We start from the raw sequence: 20,309 nt of genomic DNA, 5'->3' as shown, positions 1-20,309 counted from the left end.
GAGGGTTGCTGGTTCAGGTCCAGATAGTTTGCTCCGCCCTCCATCGTGCGCCCAAACTGATGCGGTGGAGCTCGGTTGTCTTCCCCGTGACTCCGTCTGCTTCCACGTTCGTCTCACACGATTTTAAAAACAACAAACTGAACTGTTTATTAATTTTTAACCCTCGAAAGGTCTTAAAAAAAAGTGGAATTTTAAGATTATTCTCTGATTACTCTTTTCAGATTGATCTTAACTAAAAGGAAAACTACCACAAAGTCAAACTCTAAAGGGGTTCATTTGGTGGATTTTCCACACATTTCAGTCTGACAGTTTTGCTGAAAAGTTCAGAAATGCAGAAAATCCACCGGAGGAGGAGGAAGATGAAGAGGAGGCTGCTGCTGCTGCTGGGCTTCAGCTTTATTGGAACTTCAAGGAAACCAGTCAGTAAATAAGACAGCAAGTGGACTTCAGTTCATCACATTCACAGTTAGAAGCAGCCCCCCCCCCCCACAAAGCTGAGCTCAACTCTTTAATGCTCTCAGACAGAAACAGAACATCTGATCAACCATCGGCAGAGAAACCCAAAGGAAACCCAGGAAAGCATGCAGTTATTGCACCGTTTTAGAGAATAATAAGACAGGAAGTAAAAGATCATTTGGGTTTTTGTTGACTCATTGAAGAACTGCGTGGAAAAGAAAAAAAAATATTTTAAGACAAAAAAACTGAAAGAAAAATCTTTACAGCAACAAAAGTGAATTCTTTGGGATTTACAGTGAAAATCCAGAAGAGAGAAACTGAATCTGTGAGGTTTTTCTGGACTTTGGCTGCTTCAGTGGAACTGCAGGTCTGACTGATTCCTTTAACAGAATAAAGACAAAGATCTTCAATGAAGCGACCCAGAGAGCATCGGTGCAGCAAAGAAGCTGAAACACCACATCAGATCTGAAAACGCCCCACCCAGCCCCCCCTGCAGACTGCTGCCATCCTGCTTGTTTATTGCAGCTATGATGAAAAAACAAAACTAGACAAAAAAGAAACAACATTAATGAGGCCTAATCATGTTTTTCTGCTGTTCTTCTATTTCATTTTTGTGTCAATAATGGTTCCTACGGAAGCCCAGAGGAATCAAACTAGATCTGGCTTTAGTGATCCTTCCGCAGACCCACCTGTTAACCAAAGCAGGTGTGTTCCACCAATCAGACGGGGGGACAAGGATGCAGGGCGCCAGGCCTGGACGCCACCAGACCATTGGCTGCTCTGAAAACTCACATTTAGAGGACTAAACGCTCCGGTTTGGGTCTTTTTCTGCTTTTTTGGTCAAAGGTTTCCATCTTATCGACGTTTTTACTACGTTCAGCATAAATCTTTCCTTAAATTGAGAACAGCCAACGACCGGGAAAATGCTTCCATTGAACCTGTTGGTCACTTCCGGATTATTAAAACAGACTTGTTCCAATTGAAATACTATGGAACTGGATTATAATTTAATCTTTTCATTTTTGCATTTTTTTGTCTGTTTACAATTTAAGAATAATTTGAATGAATACATTTACAGAATTGAATATCTTTAGGTTTTTTTAAATGACATTGTATTTTATTATAAACTACATTAATTAAGAAAGTGTCTGTTTCTGCCGCTGTCAGATTTAGGGGATGGGAGTCCCTCATCCCTCCTGCCCCCCCCACCCTCATCCAATACTTAAAGGCAGAATGCTCCTCTTTTGTAGAAATGGGTTCGTCTGGAAAACGTTTCAGCAGAAATGTGTTTTGCTGGAGCCAAATAGACTGAACTGGATGCGTTTAATGCAGCAGTTTGAACATTTAAGCCAACGGCGTTCATTGAAACAAAAGCAGCAAGAAGGTTTTTTTCCTAAACGGTAAAACTCCACCTGGAAAAGGCAGAACTGAGGGATTTTTCCCTTCAGACACAAGATGCCATTAAGAAACTCTGTTCCTATAATAAGCTGCATGAATTCCTGCAGGTCTGCAGAACAAGGGGCCGCAGTGCAGCTGCTTTAACCCCTCGTGCGCCGCCGCTCCCACCAACAAGGGCAGCTCTGAGCGGGGCGGCGCTGGGCTGGAACAGGCCGCGACCACAGCTATGCGGCTGTTTGTTCAGCCAAACGCGCCGACGGATGAGGGATGGCAGCAGGCGGCGGGGAGCGACCGTCGCAGCCCCTTCAGGGAGACAAAAATCTCTGATAGGAATGATTTGCACTTAATCTCAAACCCAGGAATAAATAGGACGGACATAAATAGAGGCCTTCCTGTACGGCGGCGGCGCTGTGGACTTTCACATCCAACAGCAAGAAGAGAACCCGCTCCTCTGAAAGTCTGACTTTCATTTATGGCTCATTATTCGGGAGAGGGAGAGCGTCTGCACTCGGAGCACAGCAGGAGAGCTGAAGGCGGCGGCGGCGGCTCAGCAGCTCCAACCAAAGCCAGGTTTGCTCATAAACACAGAAGGCGTCGGTTTGAAAGGAGAGTTCCTCATGGAGCACAGCGCCTTCCCCAGCTGGGTTCTGCGGGACCCATCAGGTCACACCGTGTCCTCCGTCTGCCGGACCCGTCAGGTCACACCGTGTCCTACGTCTGCCGGTCATCGAGTCCTGAGATACTCGGGTGTGGAGTAGTTGAACAGCAGGAAGTCCATGCGATACAGGTTGAAGAGTTTCCTCTGGTACAGAGGGGTGATGTGCTTGAAGAAGCGGGCGGCCATGTTGCCGTCCGTCCGGGTGCTCTTTCCGGACGTCGGGAACCGAACGGTCCCCTCCACGCCGGCCAGCCGGAGCACGGCCTGGGCGTCCGTCTCCAGGGTCTCGTACTTGCCCACCACGTCGTAGTGGATCAGGCAGGGGTGGCACAGGGAGTGCACGCGCTCCCAGTGCTCGTTGAAGGGCTCGTCCCGCTGCGTCCGCGGGTCCACCAGGTACTGGACGAACTCGCGGAAGGACACGTCGTTCCCTTGCTCCAGAGCTTCAGGGCTGGGGTTCTGGCGGTGCCGCCGCACGATCTTGGTTCCGTAGCGTTTGTGGAAGGCGGTGTTGTAGCTGCGGGTGAACTTGTTCCTGTAGGCCGACACCAGACGCTCGAAGGGCTCCCGCACGAAGATGAACTTGAGGTAGCTGCGCAGGCGCTGGTTGATCTCCGCGGGGGAGAGGTCGGACAGGGACCGCAGCTTTCCTGCAACGTGGGCTTCGTTGGCGGGGATGGCGAGCGGGTCGGTGTAGCGGCCGCCGCTTCCCAGGACCATGAGCACACGCTTCCAATTGGTGCAGGCCACCTGCAGATGAAGAAGCCGAAAAAGCCGTGAGTCAAAGTCCACAAAGAAAAAAGAACATTCATTCTTAAATGTTTTCTAAATCCTGAAAACTCTGATCATCCTTGAATCCATTTTTAATTTGTTCCCAGTGATCTTTTGATTATGATGATGCATTTATAGCCAAAAATCTAAAAACTGTTACGTTCTAGGACATAACTTCTGCAGCAGTTCAACTTTACACACTCTCCCTCTAGCTTAACCCCCCCAGCTTAACGTCAGCGGTCAAACAAAAATGGCAGCATTGTTGGAGCTGTCCATCCGTCCAGTTCTGATCCAGATTCCAGCTCAGACCAGGAAAACAAAGACGTTGATGGATCCGTTTGTCTGGAAGTGGATTCATCAGAATGGAGCGGAGCAGGGAGCTTGTGGCCCCGCCCAGCATATTTTCTACATCACAGATATGATCAAACAGTAATCTTTTCATCACAGAAATTTGAATAAAGAAATAGTCAGAAATGCGATTTTGAGCTTAATTTTCTTCATAAATCTCCTCCATCATTAGAAAAACACCCAAAACACCATCTTCTTCCTCTGAGTGGGTCTTTCAGGACTGTAAATAATCTGTGTTGTGCCGTCACTCGATCCTGCTCTACGTGGAAGTGCATGGGTGTTACGATTCATCCATGAATCCATTTCTATTCCTACGATTAAACCAGATTAATCCGTCTGAGGCAGGCTGGTAATCGAATCGACCTATACTTTTATAAAATAGTTTCAAAATGAAATATATTAAGAACTAGAAGGAGCTGCACTTCCAGAAGAAAATGCAGAGTTGATGCTGTATTGCTGAATGAAAATGAAACTTAAAGGGTAAGAATTGGCAAAAAAAAGAAAGAAATGATCAAAGTCAACCATAAAGTGAAAACGGCATTTTTGCCTATCACGGGTTCTTTTTGGAACGTAACCCCCACGAAAAACAAGGGTTTACTGTAATGTAACGTGATGTAGCAAAAATGGATCCAATAGTCATGTGACCATCCAGTGTACTAGAATGTTCTGATGTGGAAAAACAACAGTGGGCTGAGCTTCAGGAACCCAATGGATTTAACATTCATTCTTGTCTCCTTGTACCCACAATTCATTTACACTTGATTGAAGAAATCCTAGAATCTGGCATCAGTAGCAGGTATTTCTGGTTGAACTTTTGGCTAAAGATGACTGGATCTATTTCAGGTCAGAATGAATCGGGTCGTTGTTCAAATGAATCTTCTTTCTGCTCATCTCTGAATCAGTGCAGATCTGTAGGAGGCGGAGCTCTATGCTTCTCAGTATTCGGGGTTTGATCATCGATTAGGTGGAGTTTCCAGGAAGCCTGCCTGTTCTCCGCGTCAGATGAGTCTTCTGCAGCGTTGTCCTTCCAGCTCATCATCAGACGAGACAACATCTCAGTGAACTTCTGTATCTCTGCTCAGAAAGTCTGCAGTTTGACCAGCGTCTTCCTCTGGAGCTCAAGTTGCTCAACAGTCCTGAAAATCGGCCAGATGTGTTGAAATTCTGCGACTGCATACATGTGAACAAAGTGTGTGTGTGTGTGTGGGTGCGTGCGTGCGTGTGTGTGCGTGCGTGGGGTACATGCTGCCCATCAGTCGATCACTAAAACCTGCTTTCTGTTTATCCGAGGAGCCATAAGAGCTGAAGAACATCTTTGTTTCTGGCACAAACTGATCCTCATTAAGATCCACTTTTATAGCAAACAGCAGCAGAAAAATTCAAAGGCGGTGGTTTATTAGAGGCTGGAACACAAGTTCAGCATTTCTGATCCAAAAGGAGAGCTGCTGCTGATCCGGTTCGGCTGGCAAACTCCCCAGGAGGGAATTCCCACATCAGTCTGTCTTTAGGATCCGATGAGAATCAGAGGTGAAATGCAGGAGCCTTTCCGGTTTGGAGGCTGAAATGTGATCAAAACGTCCTAAAGACACATTCACTGAGGTCATTTCCTCCCTCCTTTTTCTTTGCATGTGTTCCTGCCGTAACCAGGGGGGGGGGGCTCAGATGTTCTTCAGCGTTCTTGATCAGGTTTCCTTCACCAAATCACAGGAAAAAGCGTTTCCATGTCTCTGCTGATTCAGTCACAAAAACATTGGAGGCCTGATAGAAAACACAAATGCTGAGGATTTTTAAAAATACATTTCTAGATGCATAAAAGACTAAAAGCCCCCAAAGAAAAGTCAGAACATCTCCACCTAACTTCTCAGATCCTTTTGGGTCCAGCTGCTGCTGGAGGCCTGATCTACAGGCTCTGGTTCTACATCACAAAGCCTCTGGTTTCTTCTCTCTCCACCGTCACACACAGCAGTTTCTGCCTGGAGGCTCCTCAGAAAATGTGTTTGGATTCTTTTGGGCCAGAACCACTGACACCAACTTTTTATAAAATGGTTTCCTAACAGACCTAAATGGTGGGTCAACCCTCAATGGTTTCTCAGAGATTCTGCCCCTCCCCCTCATGGGTTACCTGGATCAGGAGGGTTCTGCTGATAACAGGGATGTGCTCAGAAAATGGTCTGGTCTGGACCGTCCCATTGGAAAAGTTCTAGAAGTTGTAGATCCTCCAAACAGACTGGAGGTTGAAGGGAAGTTTTCAGACGAGAGCCTTTAACCCTGGAGGAAATCTTTTTTTTCTCCAGGGTTTCTTTTTTTTTGATAGCTTAACGTTTTTTGACACAGTTTTCCTAATTTCCGGTTTTATTTAAATTTCCGTCATTTTATTCGATGCTTTGATTCTAAAAAACACTTTCTGTGGAGCGAGTTGGGTTTTGCTTTCCCCCGATTAGCTCAGCGATCCTAACAACCAGACATCAACTTTCCTTTCAGCAACTCGCTGGGAAAAATAAAAATTAAAAACTAGAAACCAACTTCCTGCGCTAAAATGGGATTTCCTTGAGGCACGGCGTACTGACTGACGGTTTTCTGCTACAGTCAGAGAGGAACCAGAAAAGAGAAGCGTCTCAACTGAAGCAAATGTGCCAGCGTGACGGGGAGGAGCCAAAGATGGCTACAGGAGGATGGAGGTGAGGCGAGGCGAGGACAGAAGCAGCTGATTGCAGGTTTCTGCTGGACACCAGCAAGCATTCACATTTTTCATTCATATTTGAAAGCTGCTCCATAAAAGCATCAATATTCCGAAATATCAGAGTTCAGTAGTGAAAATTTAAATTCCATATGAATTCTTAAACATATCATCACATTTATATGACATCAAAAGACAGATTTATCTGCTAAACCATAAATATTTCTATAATCACTTAGAAAAATCATGTTTTATTTTATTTTATTGTGTTTTATTGTGGTTCTAATCCTCGACACCTTCCGTTCTTTTAGGACATTAGGCCACACCCCCCCACCCACCAGGGAGACCCACCTTTGGCACGTAGCAGTAGATGAGGCCGTGTTTGTCGTCCACGATGAGGTGCTTCAGGTCCTTGGGCGAGAGGACGCGGCGTTTCTTGGTGTGGCTCAGACACGCCTCCTCCAGCAGCTCCCTGCGGTCCTGGAGCGAGCGCTGCTCCTCCGACAGCTCCAGCTGCTCGTCAGGACGCAGAAGAGCAAACCGTCAGAAAGGCAGCAGAGCCCGCTGGAGCTGCAGGTGCAGCTGCAGGTGTGTTCCACGCGTCGTTCCCGATCCGTCCAACAGGAGAATTATGGATCCGCATAAACATTTCAGAATCCTGACATCCAATCATCTCTGGCATAAACCTTAAGGCAGTAACCCTTCATCTGCCAATCAAAACCATCTCTGATGACTCAGAAACGTCAGCTTTGATATAATTTAAAGGACGGATCTGGAACCATTTGCATCTACATTTCTAAGTTTAGCTTCAGTGTGTTTTTACATACAGAGACAAACTAAAGGAAAGAATACAAGTTTGAGTTTTAATCGTTTCATTTGACTAACAGAATTTAAAAAGAGGGTTTTTCTTTGAAGGTTTAGACAAGGTTTTTTCTTTTTCTTCAATTGCAGTTTTCAAATTCTGATGACTGACTGCAGACTATAGTCTCATAAAAATTTTAAAATTCTACATTTTCCTCAGGATTGATCTCAAGACAGGAAGGAAGTTTATTTCCTCGACTTAAGGCTCAATGTTTGTTGTTTTGGTTTATTTCTGTGTTTATATTTATTTGATATTTTTCTCTATTTCTTCATAAAACTGGTCTTTTTTCCTGAAGGCGTACAGCCGTCAGCCTAAACACCAGGAGGAGCTGAATGCCTTTCTGCAGGCGGTCGGTCCGCAGACGGACAGAACGCCACGCCAGAACGCCACGCCCCCTCCCAAACTCAGCAGTACGGAGTCCCTCCCCAATTTCATCTGAAATACTCAAACTCTCATCCATTGATTGTAATTACTAACATAGGCTACGTTCACACTGCAGGCTGAAACGACCCAATTCCGAATTTTTTGCCCCTAAGCGGCCCAATTCCGATCTTTTCATGACAGTCTGAATGACACAGATCCGATCTTTTCAATTGCGACCCAGGCCCCGTGGGTTTGCCGTCCTGATTCCGAATTGAAGCCGTTCTTTTCAATTGCGACCGCCGTCTGACCGGCCAGGCGACTTGATTCCGAACTGTACGTCATCGACACGCAACAAACGTCATCATTTTGCGTTGAAGTAGGCGGGAACGAGAACATAAACATTAACCATGGTGGACGATGCTGCTGAGATCAGTCAGTGGAAGGGAAGGGAGGTCACTGATTGGATTAATATTTGGGCTGATCGCTCTATTCAGGCCAAACTCCAGGGCTCTTATCGCAACTGGACGGTTTTTGAAAAAAATTCCAGCTAAATGGCAGAGCGTGGTGTTGAACCTTTCCCGCGATAACTTTTTTTTTCTTTCTCCTTTCCCACCGTGCTCAGAAGTGCGGGGGACCCGAGGCGATCCTCCTCCTCCTCCCTGTTCTGTTCTGTTCTAATCCTTAGATTCTCCAGAACGGGTTAATAAAGAGTCCATAGCATTTATTTGGGGGGAAACCTTCTTTTATTACCGTCCTCCGTAACACACAACATGAATGCGCGCACACACTGCCCCCCCCCCCCCCATTCTCTATCGCGGCACCCGCTTGCACACACACGCGGGCGCGCGGGCCCAACACATACACATTCCTATTCCACTACAGTGGGTACAGACGATCCCGACTCCAATGCCTTCTTAAAATGAGAAGATTGTAATTGTGCTGCTCCTTCATGAAAATAAATTTAATATTACAAAAAGAGCTCCGCTTTTGACAACACTGTTGTTGACATCCATGTTAACGTTTGCTCCTCAAACAACAAGTGACGTCGTTCACCGTTGAGTATTCTTCTGGCTTCTGCGCATGCGGGTCTCGTTTGGGTCGTGTCACGGTCACACTGGAGATCACAAAAGTTCGGATTTACTTGGAAATGTGAACGGTCTAGCAAACAATTCGGATTTTTTGAAAAAAATCCGAATTGAGCATTAAGCCCTGCAGTGTGAACGTAGCCATAGATTGTATTTTAACTTTTCTCTTTTATTTTGCATTTTCATTTTTTGTATTCTTGGTATTATGTTTATCTTTGAGAGTCATCTGCTGTAAGGCGACCAACAAATGAATTTTTTTTTTTTTTTTTGGGAGCTTTTTATAGCAGAATATCGAGGCGATTTCTTGTCCATCCTGATGATGAGGAGGAGTTCCTCCCGCTCGCTCTTCCTCCTCACCTGCTCGCCGTTGTAGAGCGTCTGCAGCGGACTTCTCCTGCTTTTCCCGGGAACTTCCTCACTCCCCAGGGAAAGTTCTGCAAACAGACAAGCAGCCGATGCTGTTGGACGCTGTAGAAGGTGTCCTTTCTGCTCTGGCTTCACGTTTTCCTCAGCTCAAAGACACATTCACAGCACCTCATATTATGGGATTGCAAATGTGACCACAACATGCAAAGCAAAGATGGAAAACACAAAAATAGAAGAAGCCTCATCGATGACAACTGGGTTTAAAGTTCCAGATTACAGATGAGTCCAGGATTTCTGTCTCAAACATCTAAATAGTCTGCAGCTATTAATACTGCAGCTTTCAGCTGTAGAGATATTTCTGTCTGTTTGTTTGTGTTTTCTCAATAATTTCTTTTCCATGTGTGTTCAAACAATGCCGGGGGGGGGGGGGGGGGGGGGGGGGTTCTTTGCATCTCCACGTCTTTATTGTCTGACAGAAAAAAACTCCAAACAACGACACGGACAAAAACAGGGAAGAAAAAAAAAAGAGATTGCCGTCTGGAAGCGGGTCTGGACTCCCAGAATGCACCTGTACAGCTTCTGTCCACCTTTAATCTTTGTGTCCAGATTAGGACGGCCCATATGAGGAAAACCCGAGATTTGCGATATTGGTGATCAATGTTGCCATGACGATATGGGTTGTAACACATGAAAAACTAAAAGCCTCATTTGCATTTCACTGCAACAGTTTCATTTAAATCAGAGTCAACGTCCCTTAAATTCTACTGTAAATGAGGCTCGTCTCCATCTAACATCAAAGGCTCCAAAATGGATCAATAAATAAGCGAATGGAAAGACTCCATCCGATTGGTCAAATGCATAAATGGATTCATTTAATACTTCAAGCTGCCATAAGATTGCTTTAGCACATTTATGATTAACATTTATTGCAATTTTCGTCGACTATTGCAACATGAATGCTGCACAGATTGATATGGCGATAACGCTAAATTCTGGATTTCTTTTGCAGGCCTAGTCCAGACAAACCTCAGCTGTAGTAAAGACAGACGACCGTTTTCTAGATAAAAACCCAGCTTTAAATCATTTCTGCTTCCTTTTTTTCTGTTTTGAGGAAGCCTGAATCAGAAAATAGCAGAACTTCAGTAACAGTGACTCAGCAAAAATGAAGCAAACAGGCAGAACGAGTCCCGACCGTCCTCGTCTTCCCGCATCAGCCCCCATCCCGATGCTCAGCCTTTCCATAAATGCAAGCAGGTTAAAGATGGCTCCACCCACATGAGGACTGCAGCTCGCCATCAAACAGCGTCCCTCATGACCACGATCAGATGAAAGTTAAAGCGTTTGGGGTTTTCTGGAGCCTCAGGGTTGACTTTCCAGATCATTAGGGGTGATGGGTGGCTCCCTTTGCTGGTCCTGGTAAATAACCATTTCCAAACCTTTACTTTCTCTGTAAAACATCAGAAATATTCTGCCTCTGAGCAGCAAAATGCCCCGTCACTGATTAGAAAGAAAAAAAAACAACCTTTCAAGATGTTTTGGGTTAGGCTGCAGAAAGTTGCAGATTGAAGATGAAGACGCCACGTTTTTTCTTCACATGATTTCCACGTGAGCGGAAAAGCAGAAACGGAAGAAAACGAGCGGGTTCTGAAGAGCGGAAACCACAACGATGTGTTTCGTGACTAAACCCCAAATCGACACTTCCTCTGAGAGGCAGGAAGTGACATCACAGACACCAAGAAGAGCCGAAGCGGCTCCGCTGGTCTGAGCAGAAGCTCAGGTCGGCTTCAGACCAACGAGGAAGGGTCGGTCACGTCATGTCGAGAGAAAGACTGATTCATCTAGCAAAGATGAAAAATGTCTTCCTCTGTGTATCAGGCCAATCTCTGAGCTAAATGAGTTTCCTTTCTTCTTGAAACCGACTCTAATCGTGATGAGGATGGAAGGTAAATATCCGCTCTGCTTAGGAGACGTCCAGGTCTTCTTCACGTCTAAACGAACAATCCCAGATCTGTGCTGATTAAAGACTCTGCAGAACTGAAAGTGACGGAAAAAGAAAATAAGAAAAGAAATTCAGGCAGGAAGAGAGGACGGCAGAAATCTGTTGATCTTAAAACATGCAAATCCAGCAGTTCAAAAAAACCAGTGTGGAGTCCTGAGCGGGTTTTCACAGAAACCCCAGAGTTCAGATGAATATTCAGAAGAGTGATCATAAAAAAAACAGAGACGCACCGGATCCGACTGGCTTGGTTGGATTTAAAGAGTGAGATCTACCAACCCCAACATTGTTTTAAGGGGTTTGTTTTTCTGATAAACCGCAAAGGATTCCAGATTTAAAGTGTCTTAATCCCAACATAAACTGGATTATTTTGAATCAAAAAGAAGAATTTTCCAGTCCACTGCAGACTAGAGACTAATAAGAGCTGTAATAAACAGAGAAGCCTGAACCTGCTGTTGGGTTGGACACAGACGGGAACATCTGCAGCTGGAAGGTTCTGAAGATCCTGAAGGTTGATCCACATTTTCAACGTCGCTGTATCTGCTGTAGGTCCAACAAGAGGCCAACCGTGTCTCTGAAAGAGGCCACATTTCTGAAAAATCTAAATATCGCAGTTTTGTCTGCGACTTTGGTTTGGCCACCATCTTCATGCTTTAAGACAGAAAGCTGTCCAGCTTGTAGTTTGCAGCTGCATTCAGAAAAAAAGGAACAGAAGGGGATTTGCAATTTCAAGCTTGTATTTTTTAAAATTGTTCATTTCCAGGAAAAAGTTTGGAGCTGCAAAAGTTGAAGCAGGAACCTGAAGGAACCTGTTTGCAGCTCAGGAAGGTTTTCTCTAAACCAACAGAAAAGATGCTTCTTTGCTAAAAGGGACGACAACATTCATCGGTTTGATGGACTTTTACTGGAGCCCAACCAACCAAACAGATGGACTGCAGGTGTAGCGTGTGGCGTTTGGGGCTGTGGGGCATCACAGCGTTCTTTTGTTCCAAAACAGCCTTTTTTTAAAAGCTCTTTTGCAGACGTGCATGAAAGCTGAAATGCTGACATGAATGTGTTTAAGTCCTCTTCTTTGTTTGTGCAGACGGAACAATCATTAAAAAAGGAAAACAATGGCGCTTTCCTCCGTTCTAAATTAAAGTCAGATTGGATCGGCACATGTGGGATTACGGCAGCGACCCCGACCCAGCAGGCAAAGCTGGGGTTCCTGCTGGCAGAGCGTCTTGTTGGACATCCTGCAATCGAGCCAAACACGAGCAAAAGAAGAGTTCTGCGGGCGGGCCTGCCCCGGGGTCGCAGCCCGGCGACCTCAGCGCCACCGCCTTGTGTCTGAAGACGGCTGCTGAGAGCAAACCAGCCGATCTGTGCCGACCCATCAGCCGTTGGCAAGAAATGTCGATGTGCTGATTCTCTCTCTCAGGCCGAGCTTCATTCGGATGAAGGGGGCGCTGCTGAAGGGACGATGGCAGAAAACCCAGAGCTCATCTCTGTCCAAATACATGCCCACACTGACAAAAAGAGCGGGAAAAGGTCATCTACAGGTGTGTTTTGACTCTGCATTTGAAGTTAATTCATTTGGTTTAAAGGCACTGGGCAGTAAATGATGAGGATAATATAGACCATTGAAATAACTGCTAAATTAGAAACAACTATTAATCTAATTAAAACTAAATACTGAGTGAAGATTTAAACAAACATCAACAGCTGTTGGTCTCTGTCACAAAAGTACGACTTGGCTTTGTTAGAAAACAGGGTTGTATGATAAAGCAAATAATGTATTAAATTATAAACAAATAAATCTTCCAATTGTAACAACCATCCAGCTTTAAGAAACCAAGTCATGGCGGCGGCGGCGTGTTCTGTTGATGCCAAAGCCTTTGGAACGGACAGCGAGTCACTTTCCTTACCGGTCACATCATCGTCACACGACCAGAGCGTGATCAGTTTTCTTATGTTGCAATAACCAATACTTCCTTTTTTGGTTTCCTCCATGTTTGGTCCATTTCTGACTCCATGACCCGTTTACTCATTTGAAGCAGTGATGAACAGGACGACATTGAACGCATCCTGATCACGCTCGCCATCCATTATTGGACAGACGGCGGAGCGCCTTTTCCAAGCAGCTAAGGCCCCTTCACTGCCACGGCGACATAAAACATAAGCTGCATTACTATTGTTGATGATGTAGTAGTGTATTTTTCAGTACTTTGTATTGTAGATTTAGTAAATTCCAACCGTTTGTTGTACAAACTAAAGCCGCTGCTGAAACTTTCACAGGTTGGGATCAACAAAGTCTTGTCATCTTTAGATGGAACACATGTCTGATCTAGTGAAATGTCGCAGCACGGCGCATCTATAGGAACTCTTTGACAGTCAAGATGGGAAGCTCCTCAGCAAACCCAGACGACAGCAGGGAAAGGAAGTCGGAAAAACTTCAGAGTTCAAAGCTTTTCGCAGAGACTCGCCCGAAACGTTGGGGTTCAGATTTTGACCGTGATCGTAACCGAGCAAAACACTCGTACTTTTCTCAACCTGAAGGACGCTATTCAATGGAAAGAATGTAGGTGCCCACTAGGGATGCAACGATTCACTTTTCCCACAATTCAGTTCAAAGCTCAATGTTTGGGTCACGCTTTGCTTTGGATTCCCAGAAAACTAAAAACTCTGAAAGGTTTTTTTTTTTTAATTTGCTAAAAAGCAACAATGAAGAAAACCTTTCAGTCAGCTTCTACTAAGCCTGGCGTAACGTTTCGTAATAAAAAAATAAATGCCTCCTATGCACGTGTTTGACACGCCTCTCCTGGTAAACTGTAGGGATCCAGCGATTTACTTTCCTCACCATCTGGTTCAATGGTGGAACAAATGGTTACATTTTAACCTAAAAGTGTTGCATCCCTGGTATCCATCAGGAGTATGTGGGGCTTGAACCTGTTACCACTCAGATGACGCCCCTTGGACAAATGGAAAAAAACGTGAAAACAAAGAAAATTTTAGGTCTAGATGCCACGACTCAACTTCAAGACGGCGTCTAGATAAGTGAGAACTCTCACCGACATCTCTCACATTTCTTGCCCCGTTTCATGTTGTTCTGATAATGTTTTTCCACTTGGGGTCTCAGGTGAACTCCTGTGGAGACCCGGTCACCACAACCATCACCTGACCCAAACGCCACAATCGTCCATGAAGACCCGCTGTGTACATCAGTCCAACAGCTGAACAATGTGCACGATTTATTAAAAGCCATCATGGAAGAATTATTCTGCTAATATTACAACTCCTTTCATGTTATCTACCACACTGTTCTCACTTACAGAGTGCTGCTCCCCAGGGTGTTGCTCCAGGAAGCAACACAATGGACGCACAACAATAACACGCTCCCCACTTCCTGTCCAGAATTGGACTTGTTTTAGAAAGCAATGCGCTAATATGCGCCTCAAAGATATTGTACAAAACGAGGCCAATCTAAGAGACGGACTTCCTACAGTCTCACCAGAAAGTGGTCCTGTGTTTAGCGACAGTTTGGAAGAACACACACACAACCAGGTTTTATCAGATTTACAACAGACCTAACACTAGGCAGATTTACTTCCCACTACTCTAAAAGCCAGCCATCAGGAAGCAGTTTGTCAAATGTGGCGGTTCCACCGCTGAAGTTTCATCAGCGCAACGGAACAAAGCAGCCACACTTAAACCAGAAAATGAAACTACCATTTGGTCCCCATTAGTTCAACAATGAATGGACCGAAAGAGATTCTATTTGTGTCATGTTTGGGAAGTCGTAGGGGAGGTTGTGACTAATTCACAGAAACTCAGCTTTCGTCTGCTGCACCTTCAGTCAGACGGAGCGTGCACATATCTTTAGACCTCAGAGTAGAGAAGATGAGTCACTTTGATACGGTAGAAAAAGGTTTCCTGGGAACATAAGGGCTCGGTTTGCTGTGATGAACCTGTCTGATGGGTCCATGAGACATCCCTGCTGTTCTTTACCTCACAGGAACCCGCTCCTCTCTGACTCAAGTCCATAATTTGGTTTCTTCAGCACTTTCTCATTATCGGGCACTTCCAACTCGCTGCTGCTTTTAGCAGCCTGGCAAAAAAAACAGAAATTCCTCTCCTCTCATACAATCAGATTTTCTGGACCCGTTTGTTGCTGTGACAGAAAAAGGTCTTCAGTCTCAGTCTGAACAAATGTTCCCAGGACGTCTCTGACCGTGTGGAAACGGTTCTGCTGGACATTTCTGATGGTCAACCACGAGTCATTTGTCTCCACCGTTACCCAACGCATCTTCCAGACCACGAACGGGATGGAAAGTAGACCAGACATTTGAAAAAAGTTTAAGAATCTAAAATTGTGGGCAGATTCTTCATTTACTATATTCACTCAATGAAGACATTCCATTCAAACCCGGATTTCTTTTTTTGGCAATACTTATATTTTTTCAGAATTGTCTTTATTTTGTGACGTTTTTGGACCTGGATGTATCATTAGGGCTGCACGATGTGAGGAAAACTTGCAATATTAGAATCAATATCACCATGACGACATAACCTGTGGTACATGAACAAATAGCAAAACTACTTAATACGTCATTTCTATTTCACTGCAACAGTTTAATTAAAATAAGAGTCAACATCATTTAAATGAAACTCCAAATGACCCTTGTCTACATAAAAGGGTTCCTTCTGATTGGTCAATTATGTTAAGGAGCCCATCCAATTGGTCAAATGCATGATGGGTACTTCAAGCTTGTTTTAGCGCATTTTTATTTCCATTTAACAGCAATTTTCACCGCCTTCTGTGATGTGCGTATTGCACAGCTTGATATTGCGATAATGATAAATTAGAAGGACCATGGGCGGCCGTGGTGCAGTGGTAGGGCGGTCGAGGTCCGATCGGACTATTGCGGGTTCGATTTCCACGTCAAACTGTCCTTGGGCAAGACACTGAACCCCACCGTGCCTCTGGTGGAAGGTTGGCGCCTGAGTTCGGCAGCGGAGCGGCCACCAGTGGGTGTGGACGGGTCTGTGCCTGTAAAGTGCTTTGGGACTTCGAGGAAGGTAGAAAAGCGCTATACAAGTATTCACCATGCCACGCAAAATCTACTCTGAGCTTTTAAGTGTTTTCTAATGTTCCTTCCTCACTATAAACAATCCCAAAGCGATATTTTGCTCCGTTTTCGCATTTATAGTATTCCTCTAAAAACCGGCTCTCTGAGCACCAGCCCCTCCCAACCCCAAACCCTATCAGTATTCATAACTAGTATTTAAGACCCACTCCAGTTTTTAAAACCCCTTCAGATCCATGAACGTCTTTGTTTTCCTGGTCTGAGCTGGAATCTGGATAAGAACTGTTCGGCTGGAAATCTCCACTTTTGCTCGCCATTTTCGTTGCACCGGTAATGTTAGGTCGGAGGTGGGAGGGGCTGTCAGCTAGTGGGAGTGCGTGGAAAACAGAGACCTCCCACTAACGTGAAAGGGAAAGAGGGGGTGGGATTGCTCCATGTCAACAGTCCCGCCAACAATTTAGAGGTCGATTTCTAATAAAGCCCTGCTGCTCTGCAGAAACTATGTCCTAGAAAACAACAGGTTTTAGGATTTTGGCTAAAAATGCACAATTGGGATGAAAAGACCACTGGAAACAGTTTGAAATGTTATTTATTTCTCTTTTTTTTAAACTGGGTATCAGCTAATAAGTTTAAAAAGTCATTTAAAGTGTAGACGGCTAACAAATAAAAGCCTCACATCGCTGAGGGTGACACTGGAAATTATGACCCCCCCCCAAAAAAAGAGAATCTGGGGTTGTGTCCGAATTCCTTTGCCCTTTTTGTATTGCTGTCTGAATTCCAAAATCCAAAATGGAAATTTCCCAAAAGTCTCCGCAAAAAACCAGTGTCCATCGATGCTCACTAGATCCGCGAATATAGACCACAATGCATCCCGTCAGAACATTTTTTAGCGAAAGAAAAAATTTAAATTGTTTTTTTTTAATAAACCATCAACGTTTTTATCTTCAGGGGAAAATGGACTGATAAATAATCGTCACAAAACACTCAACTTTGTGAATTCTATGACGTCATATTTGTTAAAAATACATAAATAAATAAAATAAAGAAAGATGTGAGCATGGTGTCCCAATTGCTTATAAAATTTAGGGCACTACAAAGAGCCGCACTGTGTCGTTTTTTAGTAGTTCTGGGTTGGGGAGGGAATTCGGACGGAGCCTGGGATGTCAGGTCATCGGGATTACGAGATAATGCAGGAAGAAAAACCTGGAGAGAACTTTAAAAGCAAAAAGCAGAAGGGCTATAACAGCTACCTTCTTCTGCTGCGTCTCACCCCTGAATAAACCGAAAGACGACTGGGAGGTTGAAGGAGGGAACGGCTGTGATCACAAACACACCCATCCGACTGTTGCTGCTGTTTAAATCCACTTTGGGGGAAGAGAATAATTTCAGAGGGGCTGAGCTTTGCTGACATCCTGGGAATTAGTCCCGTCTAATGTGGCTCCAGCCGGCTTCACATGTGGCTTTCATTGCTACTGCTGCGCCTCTAAAGCCGACAAGCCCCAACAGATCAGGCAGTTTCTGTGTGTGTGTGGTTGGGGGGGGGGGGGGGGGCTTGTATGTTCAGCAACATGTGGTTCGTGTGTCAGCTTGTACCGACTATAAAAGGTGGTTTATGGCTTTTCTGAAAATGAAGGGCGCTCTGGGAACAATTTAGGCCGTTTGGCCGCCGCACACTTCTGCTGCTGCTGCCTTGTAAATACTCCAAATAATGACGGGAATTAAAGAGGATTCACTGTGGACCAACCCACATGCTGACAGATGAGTAGAAACTAGAAGACCCCCCCCCCCCCCCCCCCCCCCCCCCCGTCTCCGTCCGGGCTATCTGGATCTGTTATTTTAAACCACAAGCGTTAAATGTAATAACCTCTGGGGTCTTTTTCACCTTATTTTGCCCATTTTCCCCCTCAGTACTCTGAACATCGTGTGGATGGGGGCTTCTGGTGTCCAGGCAGGGATGGAGGGGGGCGCATAGGAATGCAGGGGGTGCTGTGAAAACATTCCTCTCTTCACAGTGGGCTTATTCATGCATCATCTCATTCACCTTTCATCACGTGTTACACAGGTGCTGCTCTGTGGCTCCTTCAAACGGCTCCCTCTCAAAAGGCTTTTACTTTGAAAATCCTCCAACTGTATTAAGCTTTTCGTATTAACCCAAAGGCGAGGAAAACCGCCAGAGAAGTGTCGTAAAAATAATATCGTCCCTGGACCACATCCTTACCTGGTTTGGTGATGCTCTGAAAGTACAGCACGAGGACGAAGAGCGAGCCCGCGCTCGTGGCCAGCAGCAGGCGTCCTCCTCTGGGCATCCTCATCCTGAAGCCCGCCGGCTCCGAGCCCCGACGGCTCCCGCGCCGCCGCTCATGCGCGGGGAGGCCGCGAGGACTTCGGACATACGACCAACATGGTGAGGAGGATGACGACGCAGGAATAAGAATTTACCGGAAAAACGTCCAGCGCTGCTGACTAAGGGGACCAACGGCTAGGCGGCGGCGGTGATTCCGTCCACAACAACCGGTCGCTCAGGCTCCTTTTTTTTCTTTTAAACAGCGGTGCTCCTCTAAAATAGTCAAGACAGGAACCTAAAATTGACATTAATTTAATAAAATAAAAACCGATTTCAGAGGCGAACCGAAAAGGCAGCCACCACCAGCTCCGTCCGATCTCCTCTCATCGTTTCCCGCACCGACGGAGTGAAGTTTGCTGAAGCTAAACAAACTTTTTCTTTCCGAACAAGGACGGACGCTGCTGTGACGTCACCGAGTATGGCAAGCCATTGTAGCCGAAATTTTCCACACACGTTTATATGACATATATTTGATTTATATTTACATTTGTGCCTCGATATTATTGTGAGACCAATGTAGGGGCAGAGACATTTTTAACGAGAATAAACTAGTTAATATTGTGATTTCCTAAACAAATGTTGGCCTACACAGTGGGGGGGCAAAATTCACCCCAAAATTCAGGGTTCGGATCGTGTAACGATTTTAGAATCATTAAAAAGGAGAAAAAAGAGAAGAAAAAAAAGGACAAAACACAAGCTTACAATTTTTTAATCTTCAGTATTTATATTTAATAAAACAAATATGGAGTACTTCTAAACACACCCATATACATTATATACATTTATATGTATACACATGTACACTTACATATAGTTAGAGTAGCTGAAGGAAGTCTGGGCCTCTTTGGGATGGAGTCACGCTGAAGGCATCAAAAGTGTGAAACTACTGAAAATATGTCTTGAAAAAATGTTTTGTAAGCTACTGCTAGCTTGAGCATCTCATAAAGAGAAATACTAGAACACACTCGGCAGAGCATTTTTGGTAGCAACGGCCTTGAAACAGATTTTGCTATGTGTGGTTTGATGAAGTCAACACCCCAGTGACAAAATCTGTTCTTTTGATCTACCAAACAAGTTGGCTGGTAGATAAAAACGTCTAAAGTGCCTCTTATTATATTAATAAATAAAAAATTTTAAAAATGTTATTTTGTTGCAATTATCCACCATGTTTTAAAGTCCACTCCACGAAAATATAGTCCGACTTTAAACCGGTCCGTGATTACATGAAGGCGGTGTAGGTACCATAACCATTCGGCCTGCAATAACCGTTCGGGGTCCTGTCAACTGAGGATGACGTCACACTATGGTATCACCACTTGGACAAACTACGTAGCGTGGAGATCTGCTCGGGCTCTACATATTTCAATTTTAAGTTTTTTTCCCTCATAAGTTGTGTCCGACATTGGTCTTTGTAGTGTTTGTAGAGAGATTTTGCCACAACCCACTTTGTAAAAAGATCTGTGGCCGTTAGACTGAACCTACTGCTCCACACAAGCGAACTGTGTCTCAGATCAGAGCAGCTGGAGTCTCGTAGCTTCGTGTTCGCAGGCAGGGAAGGTGCTTTGTTAGAGTGTGCGGTCCGGAGAAGGGTTCGGACCGCAGTCCGTTCGGCTGCAAACGCACAAGCTCTGCTTGTTTACAACGGACCGCATAATATCTTCTTTTATGTTTGTGTAGTAATTTGTCCAGACCAATCACTATCTGACACGTCATCAGACCAACGGACAACCAATCACATAATGTGATGTCAGCACTGGTCTAAGGACCCGAACGGTTGTTGCAGGCCGAATGGTTATGGTACCTACAGGGGCACATGGAGCAGCCGGTTTACATAGCATGATAGTATCAAAGCCTTTAGCATCGTAGCATCAGTGTTTAATGACACCGCTGTCTCCAAATCAGCATTTTTTATTAAACAT

General features: G+C 44.9%; 1 protein-coding gene across 1 annotated transcript; it reads right to left on the bottom strand.

Annotated features, from left to right (window-relative positions):
* Positions 1 to 1,035: 1,035 nt before the first annotated feature.
* On the bottom strand, positions 1,036 to 18,941 carry LOC101160655 (carbohydrate sulfotransferase 11). The gene is made up of 4 exons (XM_004070267.4): positions 18,265 to 18,941; positions 8,976 to 9,052; positions 6,660 to 6,821; positions 1,036 to 3,262 (listed from the first exon to the last, which is right to left on the bottom strand). The coding sequence occupies exons 1-4, from the start codon at positions 18,356 to 18,358 to the stop codon at positions 2,579 to 2,581; spliced, it is 1,017 nt and encodes a 338-aa protein (XP_004070315.1). The 5' UTR covers positions 18,359 to 18,941; the 3' UTR covers positions 1,036 to 2,578.
* Positions 18,942 to 20,309: the final 1,368 nt, after the last annotated feature.

Source organism: Oryzias latipes, chromosome 7, assembly GCF_002234675.1.
Source record: "Oryzias latipes chromosome 7, ASM223467v1".
Classification (NCBI taxonomy): Eukaryota; Metazoa; Chordata; class Actinopteri; order Beloniformes; family Adrianichthyidae; genus Oryzias; species Oryzias latipes.
Note: the sequence above shows the minus strand (reverse complement) of the source record. Positions and strands in the feature narration are given on the sequence as shown.